Below are 16,358 nucleotides of genomic sequence, written 5' to 3'. Positions count from 1 at the left end.
GGAGGGTGCGGGGGGCTCTGCAAGCCACACTTCAACTGCAAAAGAGCCTCATGTGGCTCGCAAGCTGCAGTTTGGCCACCCCTGTTTTATAGGCTAATGTAAATCCAGCAAATGTTTAAGGCTTATTATTTTGCATTTACACTGAAAAAAAATGCAGTTGGAAAAATTTTTCCAACTAAGACAGGAAGCGTGAATTTCTTTTTTTCAGTCATATCATGAGCCATTCTGGAAGTTTGTTATAATTTTCCAGTAGAAATCCTGTTGAACTTTTTGGATAGCTGTATTCCTAGGGCCACAGAATGAGGCGTATCTCTGAAAAGCAAACTAACTTCTGTTGTTCTTGTTTCTGTAGGTAAAAATGGAGACCTCCTTCCTACTACAGAAGAGGCAGAGGAACTGGAACGGGCTCTGCAGGCTGTAACTTCTCTTGAGTGCCTGAGTACCATTGGAGTACTTACACAGACAGACGGTGTGCCAGTTCAGGAGCTATCAGATAGAGGGATAGGGGTATTCACCACGGGTGCTGGAGCTCCAGGAATGCAGTCCTTGAGCAGAGAGGTTAACACGGACCTGGGGGAGCTGTTGAATGGGCGTATAGTACATGATAATTTCTCCAGTCTGGAGCTGGATGAGAACTTGCTCCGTTCTGCTACCTTGTCTAACCCACCTACGCCCCTGGCAGGGCAGATCCAGGGGCAATTCTCCGCCCCAGCCAACGTTGGCCTTACTTCTGCCACTCTGATAAGCCAGAGTGGACTTGGGGAGAGAGCCTTCCCAGGACAGTTTCATGGACTTCATGATGGCAGCCATGCCTCCCAGAGGCCACACTCTGCCCAGCTGCTGAGCAAGGCAGATGACCTAATCACCTCACGACAGCAATACAGCAGTGACCATTCGCACTCCTCACCCCATGGAAGCCATTACGATAGTGAGCATGTGCCGTCTCCCTACAGCGACCATATCACATCCCCCCATGCCACATCCTATTCTGGTGATAACTTGGCAGCTACCTTCTCAGCAGAGATGCCCATTATGGCACAGCACTTGCTCCCACCGCAGCTGGAGGTGCCACTTAGTGGGGTGGCGAACCCCAGAACTCACTGGGGAAATCTCCCTGTCAATCTTGGTGACCCCTCTCCGTTTAGCAACCTTCTTGGTGCTGATGGACACCTTCTTTCCACCTCCCTGTCCACACCACCTACCACATCGCACTCAGAGACCACACAGCCTGCCTTCGCCACTGTGACCCCCAACAGCTCCAGTGTGCTTCCGGGGTTACCACGGACCAGTTTTAGTGGCATGGGTCCTGCCTCTGCTGAACTAATGGCCTCCACTTCCCCCAAACAGCAACTCCCTCAGTTCAGCGCAGCCTTTGGCCATCAGCTGAGCTCACACAGTGGCATTCCTAAGGACCTGCAGCCTAGCCACAGCTCCATAGCTCCTCCCACAGGCTTCACAGTAACAGGTGCCACAGCTACTAGTACCAATAATGCGTCTGCTCCCTTCACCACCTCTGACTGAGCTGATCTGTCTGTGTATTTGCAGGCAGATGGGGACCCTGTGTTTTCTATCTTCTTTTTCTTCTTTATTGTCCTCCCCTCCCTTTGAGGAGGATTTTTTGTTTTTCTTTTTTAAATAAAAAACGGGGTTAAAAATAAACCTCCTGCTTCCGTACAGACCAGGGTGGCCCCTTAGTGAACCTCGCTCTAGTGTTCACATGTGCTGGTTATGCACTGGTGCTCATTTATTACTGGCAGGTTCACCGTACCCCACGAATTTCCTTAAGGATACAGCACAGTTACTGGATGTAATTGACCTTAGCAGTAAGACCTAGAAATGGGACGATACCTCAAATTACCAATGCACGTTACTGTTTCCTAGGGTTCAGATCAGTGCTTTCCATCCCATTAGCATGTCATGTAGGAAGTTTTTATAGCGGGGGAAAGTCTCTTGGTTTTAAAAAAATTAAAAAGGTAGCATGTGGGCATGGAAAGTTGGCTCCACACTCGGGTTTGGTAATGGTGCACCGAAGCACTCAAGACCATGGTTCAATTATTCATCTGACAGCTCCTTAAAAATAGTCTTTTGACCTCCTCTGTGGGCGTGTGTGTGTTTGGGAGAGCAGCAGTTCCTTGTCTGCTGCTGAGACAATAGTAGCTGTGTCCCCTTCCGAAATTGGTCAGTGTTCTTACTGAATGTTGATTTATTTTCTTTATTTTACGTTCATTGAGCAGAGAGGGGATTGACTGACTAGGGCAAATAGGTTTTACCTGTTTGCAGGGCACTGAGCGGTCTTGCTGTTTCAGAGGTTAACCCAGGGAGAAAAGACAAGAAAATGGAAAGACTGGAATAAATAATGGTCTAGTCAAGACTCTTGCAGAAATTCCCACCAGTGCTGAATTACTGTGGCATTGTAGTGTTGATGGTTTGCCTTTTCAAATGTGGCTGTGTCCAGAACTCTGCACAGCAGGAGTTTCCTAGCTGAAACTGGAAGAATTCTATTGGTATGTATCCATATGCTACCCATTTGAACAAATCTACGTCAGGCCCCTTTGGTAAATTTAAAATAACGGAATTTCTCAAACTATCTGTTGCTGCTGAGACTCTGTCTATAATAGTAGTGATTTTGTACCAGGAGCCATACCGTTTTTGAGACACTTGTGCGACTGATGCTCTGTATATGAAGCTGAATGTATGTGGGAACCGGCGGGTGCATATTTGTGGTTACCACTAACCAAAACCAAACTTACTGAAGCAAAATAGGGAAATTCCTTCTCTCCACAACACCTTGTTGCTTTTATTGCCTGTTTTCTGAAAATGGTTATAAGTCTCCTTGGTCATAATGTCAGCTCCTTATAAAGGCAGTGGATTCCTCTTATATCTGTTTCTTCCCTAAAGAATAACAACAAAATCACAAGGAGTTTGCTTGAATCATTTAATCTCCCTCTTCTCCCTTCCCTCCTCCCCCCTAAAAAAAAAAAAAGGGTGGGGGGAAGTGCTTGAGAAAACTGTGACTTTATAAGGCTCTAGCTAGACACTATGTGAAAGTAATTCCTACCTGATGGCTATAAAAAGTCTCCACTGTTTGGTTTGCTTCTAAGATGCATATGAGAGAAGATGAAAAAGCAAAGCAAATCTTTCTCTCCGCATGAAGGCAGTTTCATTATAAGAGGGTTAATAATTTCTTTGAGCAAGGGATTATTCAACTGAGTTCAGTTATTCCCTAGTATGTGGAGAGTAATGTATCTTCCCTCAATTTATGTTTTCTGTTTATGTGAGTGATGATGGGGCCCAAACCTCTGCTCCCAGATTTCCTGAGGGTAGGGATTGAGATCTGGATCCAAACTTCCCGGGTGCAGCCCATCTTGGGTTTATATCCCACTAGTTATAGCCATTCCCTTCTTTTCAAAAGCTTTGTCCTTTTTTTAATTATAAAGGAATGAGCCCTATGGGTACATCCCTTGCTGAAATTGCAAGCATATGTGCGTGGAGGGGGAAACATTTATTTTCAGGTTTTTGATTATTGAGAAATCCTTATTCCCATACTTCGTAAAACAGGGCTTAATATTATAATAAATCCCAGTGTTCTTGAGTGGTCTAGGTTTGTCTGTAACTGATTTAAATGTTTTCAAATCATGTCATAAATTGAAATGAAGCTTAACAAAACCCCACTATATTGTCCCGCTGATTGAGGAATGCCCACTGATAATTGTGAAATGAGGAAAAGCTGATAGGACATTTGTTTTTTTTATTCTGTCCTCTTCCCTCCCCCCATTCTTGTGAGGAGACAAATGTTTGATTTGCATTATTTTCCATTGTGTTAATATACCTTCTTTAGTGTATTGAGATGATTGATTGATTGAAAAAGAAGGGTGAACCTAGTTTGCCAAATGGGTAAATGATCAATTGTTAAATCTGCCAGTATTAAATGTCGTGTGACAGGATGTTCTACTGATTTAGTTTAAGGATTTTGATTTATGGAATATTTCTCGTGCTCATCAAAATGTGTAATGGAACAGCAGCCTGTTCTCTTCTTCCCACCCGTTCATCACTTCCCCTTACCTACCAGTAGAGAAAACACTTGGGCCCAGTTTCTGTTCTCAGTTACATCCGTGTAAATCATGGAGTAATTCTTTTAGCCAGATGAGTTACTCTGGATTTACCCCCATTTAACTTGGAATAGAATCTGGCTCTTAATCTGATCATTTATTTAGGCTGGGATTTTCCAAGATGCCCAAGAGCATGTAGGTGCATAATTCCCATTTGAAATCAGATTCCCAGACTCCGGAAGTCTCACCCTTTAGATCTCAGCTTTATGGATCTGTGGGGGATTTTTCCGAAACATTGTCCGCATAACATTTTTCATGAGCAGATTGAGTTTGCAAAAAAGCTGCACTACTTTAAAAAGTTTGTTCCATTTGACGTGTTAGAAAAGGAATCCCTATCTATTTTCCAGTACGGAGCTTTGAAATGGTCAAGATTGTTGCCAGTTGCAGCTTCACCGCATCTAATTGAAGTGTAACTTCATTAAATTAGTTATATCCTAGTAAGGAAGCAGTTCTGATTTTAGGTCCTAAATCTGCAATGAGCACCACGCAGATGGATCCCTATACCCACACAAAGCCCACTGACTTCACCAGGAGTCTGCCTGCATAGCGTTCAGTGCAGGATCAGCACCATAGTGTTGTGGGATGAGTAGTGGACCCAAGAACACAGGTTTATGCAGCCAGACACTTCACTTCTCTTCCACCAGGAAATACGTTTGCTCCATGTGGGATTTGTCTTGGTTCTTAGGGCTGCCATTGATATGGTTCTCATTCATGCTGTCTTGAACAGGTTGCATCTCCTATAATACAGCAATTAGCAGTAATTACCCTTTCACCAAAGAGTCAGTGTAGCGATTCCAATCCATTTGTTGAAATGATCAGTATCTGTTGTGCCACTAATACATGAAATGAATAGAATAAACCTAGTTTAGTAACTAAAAATTATGTTCTTTATATAAATGTGGGGTTTTAAAGAATTAGAAGGCATTTGACAGAGAAGTTTAGAAGCAATAATGTCCTTTTGGGTAGTAATGTGATGTCAGGTGATCTTAGCGCAGAGGCATAAGAATTGGTGGAGATTACACTCTTGACAAAGATTAACTTTGCTTGGACAGTTTATGGAGGCCAGTGAGGGACAGCATGATGCTGACCTGGTTTATAAAGCAGTTACGCTTAATGTATATATTCCATACTGTGAGAATTTCCCTTGACCATTCAGTTTATTAGTCAAATTTAGAACTGGCGTAAGTGGACTCCGCTCCCGTTGGCTATTTAATGGGAAAGAGGGGGTGAAATTAAAGTCTGGTCCAGTGGCTCTACTAGCTGCTATATTATGAGAAGCACCTTTGAACATCATCCACCTTTCCTTTGGTCAAGACATTGGTTTGTTTCCTTGCCTCTGTTGATTGCCTTATGCATTTGCACATCTTAACAAAGAACATCTGTTCAAAAATAACTTACTGCAGTTCTGCTTACCCTGCTGAGTGCCAGACTATGCCGTAGAAGGACTTTCCAGTTTCATGTCATAGGTTAATGAAACAAAGGACTGTTTTCTTAAGCAATTTCAGGTTCTCATTTGATAAGCGTTTCTAAGTTCCCTCCTTGAGAAGCTTGTAGTCTGCCAGCCAACGTTGGAGATGAGAGTGCAAGTGCAAGAGAAATATTTTTGCTGTCAAGAATGTGTTTGTTCTTCAGTGGGAGGGGGCATTGGAAGCTAACTTTTTTTAAAAAATAGTAGCTTTATTGAAAGCTATATTACTGGCTTCATGAATTGCTTTCTTTGGAGATCATGATCCTAATATTTAGACATTGAGTGGTCAGATTCTCAGCTGGTGTAGATAAACATGGCTGTATCAGCTTCATTGAAGCTGTGCTAATTTACCAGAGCTAAGGCTCTGGCTGCAAGAGTCTAACCAGGAACACAGAACAGAATTGAGTTTGTTAAAGCTTTCTCTGACCGCTGAATTACCCAGCTGGAAAACTAAGTTCACCAAGGAAGAGGAAAATTAGTCCTTTGAGAGTATGCCTTCACTTCAAAATTAGCCCAGGCATCCTAGTCTGGGCACCTGTGCTAGTGTAGACTGGGTGTGAGCAGCCACGCTGCACTCCCCTGCATGTGTCGCTAGAACGGCTGGGGGCATAGCAGGTGGTGCTGCAGTAAGCTGAGCTGCTCTGATTCTTTCCCAGGGAATTGTGGGAGAGTTTGTCTGTCGTTGTGAGCACACAGCAGGTGGGGTAAGGGGAACGTGGGAGGGTTCTGGAGAACTGACAGGCTCTAACCCACATCCCCAGCTGTGCATGACGGTTTTTGTGTGTGCCCAGGAGGGGAGTTGGGGCAACACCTGAATAAGAACACTGGCTAACTCTGTAGTGAAGACATACACTGAGATGAGTGGGTGTGTCTTTAGCCTAATTTTCCTCTTCAGCAGTTGCTTTTATCAATGGGCTGGTTTCTCTTCTTGCCAGCGAAGGAGCCTTTAACACAGCCCCCAGGCAAACTGAAGTAGCCCAGATCAGTTGTGGATCCAGAATTCCAAGCCCCATCTTGGTGGCAGCATATTTAACTGAAAGAATAGATTCAAGCTGCTGTGCCCTCAGAACCTCCTCATAAGGCCCTTTAACTTAGGCTAAGAGCGGACGAGTGTTCTGGGCTGCGCCGCTTGCCTCCTTAAATTTCATCCCCTCTTTCCCACTCTCTTCACCATCTTTTTTCACTCTTCTCTGCCACCACCCCGACACTAAAATTGCCAATCATTTAAAATCCTGTATGATTGATAATGAGCAAATATTCTGATTGTTTAAAAAAAGGATTTGGAGAGGTTCCTGTGAGTCATAATAGAAGTTTAGAAGCCAGAGCTACAGTGCAATAGGATATTGTGTAAGAATTCACAGAATATGGAGTAAAATGAAAATACCATGTGATCTCACATGGCATTAGCAGTAAGGTGTGAGCTAGCTGCTGAGAATATCACTGTGGTCGTCACTGAGAGAGAGCTCTGTATGCTCAGGAGCATTACAGGGAATCTTTTTCTTCCCATAAATTCCTTTTGTTTTAAAGGTAGTTGCCAGTAGAAAATTACCTGGAAAAACTGGTGGAATTAGCCTGATTTTAAAAAACAGTTGATAAAATACCCTCAAGAAGAACCCCACTAAAGTACGATGATTATGATAATGGGAAAACAAAATTCAGATTCATTAGGATTTAACCCAGGTCTTTCAGAATTGGTTCATGAAGGACTTTGGCTCTATCAAAAGGTAAAAAACACTCGTAAAATATAATGTTTGTGTGAACTAACAGAGGTTGGGGTAGAAAAAGTTACCCATTGACAGAAGAAAGCAAACTGCAACCACATATCAAAAGGCAATTCTGTGATCATTCGTGGCTGGGTCTATATGGGGAAAATGACTGGATTCTCAGGAGTGTTTCCTAAGCAAGTCTATAACATCTGTAACTCTGTTGGCTGTGTCATGATTCAGTTATTTCTCTTGTACCCCCCCCCCCACACACACACACCTTATTGCGGTTTTTCATGCTCTAGTTTTCCAATTCTCATGGAACAAGGTTATGTAGTGGAAGCATGAAAGAAGGAAACAGACTTTGAATTGAAGTTTGGAGGTGGCATTTGGAAGTTTTCCTTTTTTTTCCTAGGTATCCTGAAGTCTTGAGTTGGCACAATTTTTTTTTTTTTTTTTTTGGTCTTCCCTAGCTCATACAATTCAATTTGAAAACAAATAGGATAAAAAAAATAGGCTTTTGATTTTTTTAAGCCTGTATATACTCAGTGTAGAAAAGTGCATTCTTCATTTCCCCCGCCTCTCCCTGGTCCCCAAAACACACACACGACCACACACACACAGATTGTATGTGTATGAATTGGATACAGATGTTGAACTTGGTCTAGTAAAACTAACGTGTTTCCCACCTTCAGTCCCCACTGAAGTAAACTCTGGGTAGGTAATGCTCCCAAATCTCTCCTGGAAAACTTTAACTGTGATGCAGATGGCTTTAATGCAGCTGACTGCTACACCATTGCTTATACTTCGGAGTAGACTGATTTACCCTGAAATGACTCTCTAACCTACGTCTTAAAAAGTACAATTTGGTTCCAGTGGAAATAGATCCATTCTGAAGTGATGGACAGTTTGGTTCTCATACAAAGTATCTACATCTATTTAGAAGGGGTTGAACCAGTTTCTCTGAACAGTGATTATTTTCACTGTACAATTTTGGGTATGTCTCAGGGATTCCTTGTGGAAATAAGGGCAGTTAACATAAAAAGTAAATAGTTTTAAAAGTAAATAATAATTTAAGGTAGAGCTTCATCTAAATGAGAGCGCAAGAAAGAGAAATCTTGTTCAGTTTTGTAGTCCACGGTGTCCGGCTTAGGGACTTCTTCTCTTCTCGGGGTGCTCATCTCAAATTCAGCATACAGAATCTTTTTCCATCACGCTCAGCTTTAAACTTTTATTTAAAGATACCCTTCCCCGATGAGCTTTCAGAATACTTATTGTAGATTTTAAGAGAAAAGGTATATTAATTTATGCTATTAACATCACCTCATAAATTATAAGTTTTATACTAAAGCTGTATTGAGTGTAATGAATTATGTTGCATATGTGTTTTTAATAGCTATAAAATTATATACAAGCTTTTTTGGAAAAACAAAAACTAGTAAAGCACCTTTTTACACTGGATCTTTGCCGTGTCAAGGTGTACAGCTATTCTTTGCTACCTTGCAGATATATACAAATAAAATGGTATCCTGTATCAACAAAACATAGATCTCTTGTTAACCCGTATAGTACTGCTCCTATAACTCTCTTTTTTGTTTTGTTTTTGTTTTTTTTTTTCTTTTTGTTTTTTTGTTACATTCTGCAATAATTTATCTGTGGTTTGTAATGGTTAGATGTTTAGTTACAGGGTAAATAGATCAAATTAAAAATCCAACTACTGTAGCTGGAAGTTGTGAACCAAGTTTGTAAGAACTTTTTTTTTTTTCTTTTTTTAAATGTATTTGTTTCCAGTTATGCAAGTTGGAATTTGACAAGACAGAACATTAAATCTCGGAATCCACAGTGTCTTATTGAGGAACTTTCCCCCCTCCTTTCCTTACAGAGGAATTCCCACTGTGACTTATAAATAGAATTAGACTGGTTGTGTGCATGTATGTATTATATACACACACAAAAATATGCATTTTGGGGGGGTTGTGTGTGTGATATGAATGTGTATACTGTACGTAGGTCATAGTTTTTGTAAAGAGAAAAGTAGTTGAGAGGTGATGGAATGTACTTGTAGAAATGTGATTATTTAGTAGGGGGTTACTCTGTCCTCATTATTGTAAAGATAACCAAACTCTCTCTGCTACATAGTCTTCTGTTATAAGGCTAACTCTGATATCATGTTGATTTTATTCTTTTTAATTGAATTGCATTGAGCCCTGTTAAAATGTCATGAAAATCCCAGGCTCCCAAAACAGCCTTAAAAAGTGGTGGGGGGGGGTGAGTTTAATTCTTAAAAAGAATTTGAAATGAGAAGATTTATATTTAGGGTGGTGAGATGTAGGAATTAATGTCCATTTTCAAGTTAATACCAGAATCTCTCATACTCTGACTTAGAATATGTTGTCAATGAGTCATCCTTGCGTTTTCAAGTTAAAAAGTATTGACATGGGTGATATTTTTTTTTAATTTTTTTTTTAAACTGGTCTCCATTCTCTTTAAAGGGTTTCATTTTTAAAGTTATCTGATTTGTTTTCCTAAAGGGGTCTATGTAACTTACAAATTTATACAAAACAAAAGCCTGAGAGTTTCATTTGTGCTGTGAATTCTAAACTGAATTATGGGCATTTAAATTTATTCATAATTTGAGAGGGAGATGATCTATCTGTATGGGAGTTCTTACCTGAGAGACCTAGGAAACCCAAAACATTCCTACTTATTCTCCTTCTCATCCTGATATGCATCATTACACCATCCAGGCTGGAGAGAATAAAATCCTAAATGATGCATGCTCTGTTGCTGTTAGTTTGAATCATGAAAATTCTGAAACTTTAAAAATCCGTTTATTAGAACAGAGCTTCCAATATTACAGATATTTCTAATTTGTTTTTGGCGACTTTTTTCCTTAAAAAATAGTTGCAAATCCAGACCTTTTTTATGCTGTTGAACTAGGGTTTTTTTTTCATCCCCAGCCTTTCAAATATGTTTATATGTTTTTTTAAATGATATTTCTTGTACATATGCCTACAAGTGAAGGGCAGGGAGGTGGAAGTTGTCTGAGGCCTTTTCCTCCCATTAGTTGAGCATAATGGGAGTTACCAGCATAAAAAAATTTATGCATTTATGGGGAAGAATAGAGCCCTCTTGTGTATACCTGTATAGAGAGATGTATATGAGATCTGGGTAGCACTTTGCTGAACGTGGAATTGCCCTTATGATGTACAGTACATACATATGAATGCAGCAGATCTAAATCTATATATAAATACATGAAATGTACATACAATCTCATACACACAAAATGTGGTGTGTGTGAGAGAGAGAGAGATGCAGATATGTATAATATCCACAAAATGCGTGTTTAACAATTAAGCAACTGTGACAAATGAAGTTGTTATAGTTCCAGTGAGGAATTTGAATGGCATAAATTGCTATGACTTCAGTGTTGTAACTATTGATCTTGTTACCTGAACCCTCAAAATGGAATTTCCTGGTACAATTTTGCTTATGTTTTACTATATTAATGTTTTGTGAGGCCTCTTCCAATACCCACCTCTTATGCTGCTCTACACCATTACCTTCATCCTAACTAATCTCCTACCCCAGCATTTCAAAATCTAACTTCCATCAGCAGTCCGCTTTAGAGCCTGATCCAGCTCTCATTGTACTCAATAGAAAGATTTTGATTGACTGCAGGGACAGCTGAATCTGGCCCTGTGCGCGCACACACTGCTCTCCTGATTTCAATGTGACTGTGGTCATTTTGTTTTGCAATGTGAACTGAAATACTTTTTGAAAACGATATTCAAAGCTGTTCAGTGTCCCAGAATGTTGAGTCAGATGCATGTTGAGTTAAAAATTCAGAGTTGTACAACAAAATAGTGAAAAATCAAGGCTTCCTTTTACTTTTCTGACAAAAGGAGAGTTCCATGTTCTGAATCCACAGATGCTTAAAGCAATGCTGAGAATGCAGCTTTGTGCTCTGTTCTAGGTATTGGTGATTTCATCAAATGTCTCGAGAAACGCAGATCTCTAAATTCAAACTTAAAAAGACTTCAAAAAATAAATCAGAGTTACCCTTCAGGATATTTGAATTAAAATCTTCTGTCTACTCTTGTATTAAATGATTTGGCTTTTTCAAAGTTTTTTGTATTTCTTGTTTTAAAACAGTATTTTAGTTCACCTTTTTAAGCGAAATCTGGATTCAATAACCTTTTAACAGAAAGTGACAGTTAAAACTCTGCTCCTGGCTAACTAGTATTTTAGTTTTTCCGATTCTGTTTTCAAGTCTTATTGCTTTCAGTATTTTTAATATTTATGTTGTCACCATTCAGCTATGGAATTTTGTCTTCCAGGCAGTTCTGTAGGAAAATGTAACCTTATGGTAATGTTCCATCTGTGCTGTCACATGAAGACTTCTGTAATACATATGTTGGGTCGTGTGTATGGGTATATCTGTGTGCTGAGTGTGTGTGTGTGTATATTTATATACACACACATATTACACACAGTATTTCAATTTACATAAACGTGGAGAACACATTCATAGGTTCCTGATATGTACTCATGCATATGTGTATTAAACATGTATATAGAGTGTAGATATACTGCATATACACATGTGTATATGTGTGAATTTTGGTTGGCAGTTTTTTACATTTAGCAAAATGCTGTCCCTTATGGAATAATTTCACTGAAACTGCATTTATATAAGATGAACGGAAAATAATCATCAAAATTTTATTTGAAAAGGAGACTCTCTTAATTATCCAAAGCCATTTGAATAGTCTTTTAACTAGAAGGAGGTTGTTATAAAAAACTGCCGTTCATCATAAAGGCATCAGAAAGAAATTAAGACACTAATTTCTGGTTTTTGTTCTTTTTGGTTTTTCTGAAGCTGAGGCATATGGTAATCAGGGTTTTTTCCTTTCTGTTCAACTAAACTGCTAAAGACTCACATTTTCCTTAAAATGTTCCTCCTCCAGACTTTCTCTACACAAATATTTTTGCATTGTTTGCCTCATACATTCAATAATATTGATTTCACTAAGGAGGCTTTAATATTCTCCCACCTTTGCAGGAAAAATGTCAATTCATTATTATATCCAGTGTCGTAGCCATATTGGTCCCAGGATATTAGAGAGACAAGATAGGTGAGGTAATATCCTTTATTGGATCAACTTCTGTTGGTGAGAGAAACAACTTTTGAGTTTATGCAGATCTCTTCTTCAGATCTAGGACACTTACTCGGAGTGTCACAGTGTATCCGATGAAGTGAGCTGTAGCTCACGAAAGCTTATGCTCAGATAAATTTGTTTAGTCTCTAAGGTGCCACAAGTACTCCTTTTCTTTTTACAGCTGAATATAAGGTGGAACAGATTGTGAGGCATAAGTAGTTACATATTTCAAGGGACCATTCAAGGTGAAGTGGCCTATTTAAACCCCTCCGGTCATGGGGGGAAGGAGCGGGAGGTTAGTGGTTTATATATTGTTGTAATGAGCCACAAATCTAATGCTCTGTTCAGTCCATGATTTTTATTGTCTAGCAAAGTTATGTATTTAAGCTCCCAGGCTCGTCATTGGAAGGTGTTGTACAGGTTTAATTGGAGGATGAATACTGAGAGATCAGATATAGAGTGAGTGCTTTGTGAAAAGTGTTCGCCCACAAGTGATACGGTGTTTTTGTCTTTTATCAGTTTTGTGTGTGAGTTCATTCAAGAGCGGAGTGATTGTCTTGTTTCATTTAATGCCCCAATAACATCTATGTAGGTGAAATGAGACAATCACTATGCTCTTGGATGAACTCACACAGAAAAATAAAGACAAAAACATTGTGTTACCTGTGGGTGAACACTTTTCACAAAGTGATCACTGCATATCTGACCTCTCAGTACTCATCCTCAAACGAAACCTGCACAAGATGAGCCTGGGAGTTTAAATTCATAACTGTGCTAGACACTAAAAATCATGGACTGAATAGAGACATTGGAGTTATGGCATTTATGGATTTACAATAACCTATAATCAACTAACTCCGCCCCGCAGCTTTCTCCCTCTCCATGATTGGAGAGGTGTTAACAGGCGACTTCACCTTGAATGGTCCCTTAGAATATGTGTTATCTACTTACGCTAAACAGCCTGTTCCACCTTTTATTTAGCTGTGATACTCTGAGTAAATTTCCCAGACCTGAAGAAGAACTGTATGTAAGCTCAAAAGCTTGTCCTCTCTCACCAACAGAAGTTGGTCACCTCACCCACCTTGTCAGTTCATTATTATTCTGTTACTCTTTTCATTCCATGTAGAGGGTGAATTTCTCATAAAGATGCCTGGAGTCAAGCTTTTAACTTATTTAATATGAAAGGCCTTCAGCAGGAAGGAATTATGTTTTTCAAAGAATTTCTGCAGCTGTTCACCATCATGTAATTTTTCCCCCCCATCTCCAAACAGTATGTCTGTGTACAGGTAGGGGAGAAATGAAGGACACAAGTAAAATATTGTTTGTTTGGACAATTATCAGTAAATATCTTTATCTAGATTTACTGGAAAAGAAGACAGCAAATGAACAATACGGAAATGTTGAAATGCTTCTGACTGTCCTAAAGAAGTTGGTGTTTGTGTCATTTTAAAAGGTCGCTTGATTGCAGCTTGATATCAGAAACAGCCTTGTGACAAAGAGCCTCATAGCAATTGTTTGGTCACTAAAGTTTAAAATGTAAACAAGTTGCAGTGGGAAGGCAAAGATGAGGCAGTGCATTTTGAAGCCAGTGAATCACAGCTTGTAAACATAACTGATTTTGAAATAACTGCATGGTAGCAAGGACTAGCAGTCTCTACACCCCTCTGATTGTTCACGCCCCCAACACACAAATGTGTTTAACATGCCATACATTGTGGGGGGGGGAATAACCTACAAATAAATACATTAACTGCTTAAAGGGAACATACAAACTTGCACTGCTGTATCCTCTATCGTATTAGCTAGAAGACTAGCTAATATGCAAAAAAAGCCCAGTCCAGTTTGCTTCTGCAGATACATTGCTTTTAAAGAATGTGGTGGATGGGGATGCTTGAGAAGAATAGTCATTTCACATACAGTCCCCAGCATCAATAGAAACTTACACTAATGCTTTTAAGTGCTGGAGCACTTGAGGACGGCATTCCAGGGGTGGGTAGCCACGTTGGTGTTTGTACTTTCCCTTTAAATAGGAAGAGTTAGCTCACATGTTCCTCATTCTTCTCAATGAATGTACTGTATTACCATTTAAAAAAAAAATCAATGAAATGATAATAGATTGGTCTCCTTTTGTTATCTGGTCCTTGTTTAATTTGTTTAAGGGTTTTTGTATACAAAAGTTTACATTTTTATGTATATTTTTCTTGTGTAAAAACTGATGTAATATGTGTATAAAACACTGTATGTATTATCTGTATATAGTGTGACAAAATGATTTTCTTTCTTTCTTTTGGATGTATTAATAAATCTTGCTGTGAAGTAGCCTTGTTTACTATAGCAAAATCCCCTCCCAAGGTATTACTGGTGAATTCATGGAGACTATTCGTACTATTTTATTTTGCAGAATACAAGGTGTATGAATATTGCCCGGGCCATAAAAATCTTAAGTATAGATCAGTTTCCTATAGATGAATGACTGTATTTCTATGTATCCTGTGTAGGTACAGATCTATTGATTCTGCTCTCACTAGTTTTATGCTGATTTGTAATTCCATTGGCTTCAGTGGAGTTACTCTGAGTTCAAAAATGAGAATTGGGACTTTAGGATTTACTCCAGATTCCAGTTTCAGGATTGTCCAACTGAACAGTGATCCCAGAAAATGGATTTTTTTTTTAAGATTCTTTTAAGTGAACCATAATTTGAAGTACAATCTGAGGATGGATAGAATAGAGCTAGCATACTACAGGGCCTTCCATTATATATAATTTTAAACATTGTGTTACAGTAGGCTTAACCACACAAACTGGTTACTCATGATCTGAGGTAATTCTTCAGAAGTGCCACTCATGAGAAGGCCACTCATGATAGGGTTACTTTTGATTTCTACGTATAGGCGCTCAACAAGGCCATGCAAAGGGGTTCGTATTGTAATTACTTGAATCACTAATATACACTAATTGTCATTTTCTGCCACACTTGATGTGGAGAGCTCTGCAGTAGAATGAGGGCTGCTGGGTCCCACATTGTTTCAGAGATAGGTTGTTGAGTAGCCATCAGATGGTGTGAAACATAGTGGTGGACTACAAACAGAAGCTGGCCCCTCCTTTGTGACTGCCTGGCCCCCACTAACTCCCTAGAGCAGAATTAGGCCTCCTGTGAGAGCTTTTGTCCCAGCATGCCCTTCTGGGGTTGATCCTGAAATTTGTCAGAGCGGAGCTGCTGGAACTATACAGTGGCTACTTCACTGCTAGTTGCTGTATCTCCCTCTCTGCTCTCTGGTAAGTATTTTTATTCCTGTACTGTCTTTTCCTAGTCTTCCCTTTCTTATTCCTGAGCATATAGTACATTCTTCCTGCTGATATCAGTTATTGCTGACTGACTGGACTTGAATTTGTGACTTGCAGGTGAAAAGCACTAATGCCCTAAACACTCTCATCTCCCATCTTCCATAAACTTTTTTATAGTAATATAGCACTGATGATCAGAATAATAACAGTAGAAATTCATGTCAGTACTTTGACTTTTTTTAGTACACTGTGCCTGAAGCATTCTACAAAGCATAATTACAGCTGCTGTTCTTGGTGTCTGATTGTAGTGCAATCCAAGAGTTAGCTTGATAAGTGATGAGTGATACAGCTTGTATGTTAACACTTGTGCACTGTATTGTCATATTGCATAGTTGAGGAGGATACTGGTTCACACTTTAACATCTTGCCTTCCTGGAAGAAGGAGTAAACTACATATTAGTGTGGTGTGCAAACACCAGTCAAGATAGTGGTACAAAGGGATCTAGAAAGATCAGGCATGAAGGTAAAAACAAAAGGAGATTTAATTTGAAAAAAATGCTAACTAATACAGCTGGGGAAAATCCAAAACGACAGCTCATGTTGAGGAACCTGCTCAGCTGTAAATTAT

General features: G+C 39.6%; 1 protein-coding gene across 1 annotated transcript in view; it reads left to right on the top strand.

Moving 5' to 3' along the window:
- INO80D (INO80 complex subunit D) overlaps positions 1–12,881 on the top strand; it is a 56,526-nt gene extending 43,645 nt beyond the window's left edge. Inside the window, exon 11 of the mRNA XM_074967993.1 lies at positions 353–12,881. Within this exon, the coding sequence (XP_074824094.1) occupies positions 353–1,521 (1,169 nt within the window). The 3' untranslated portion in view covers positions 1,522–12,881. The remainder of the gene's footprint in view (positions 1–352) is intronic.
- Positions 12,882–16,358: the final 3,477 nt, after the last annotated feature.

Source organism: Natator depressus, chromosome 11 (genome assembly GCF_965152275.1).
Source record: "Natator depressus isolate rNatDep1 chromosome 11, rNatDep2.hap1, whole genome shotgun sequence".
NCBI classification, from domain to species: Eukaryota; Metazoa; Chordata; order Testudines; family Cheloniidae; genus Natator; species Natator depressus.
This window is presented reverse-complemented; position numbering and strand designations above follow the sequence as displayed.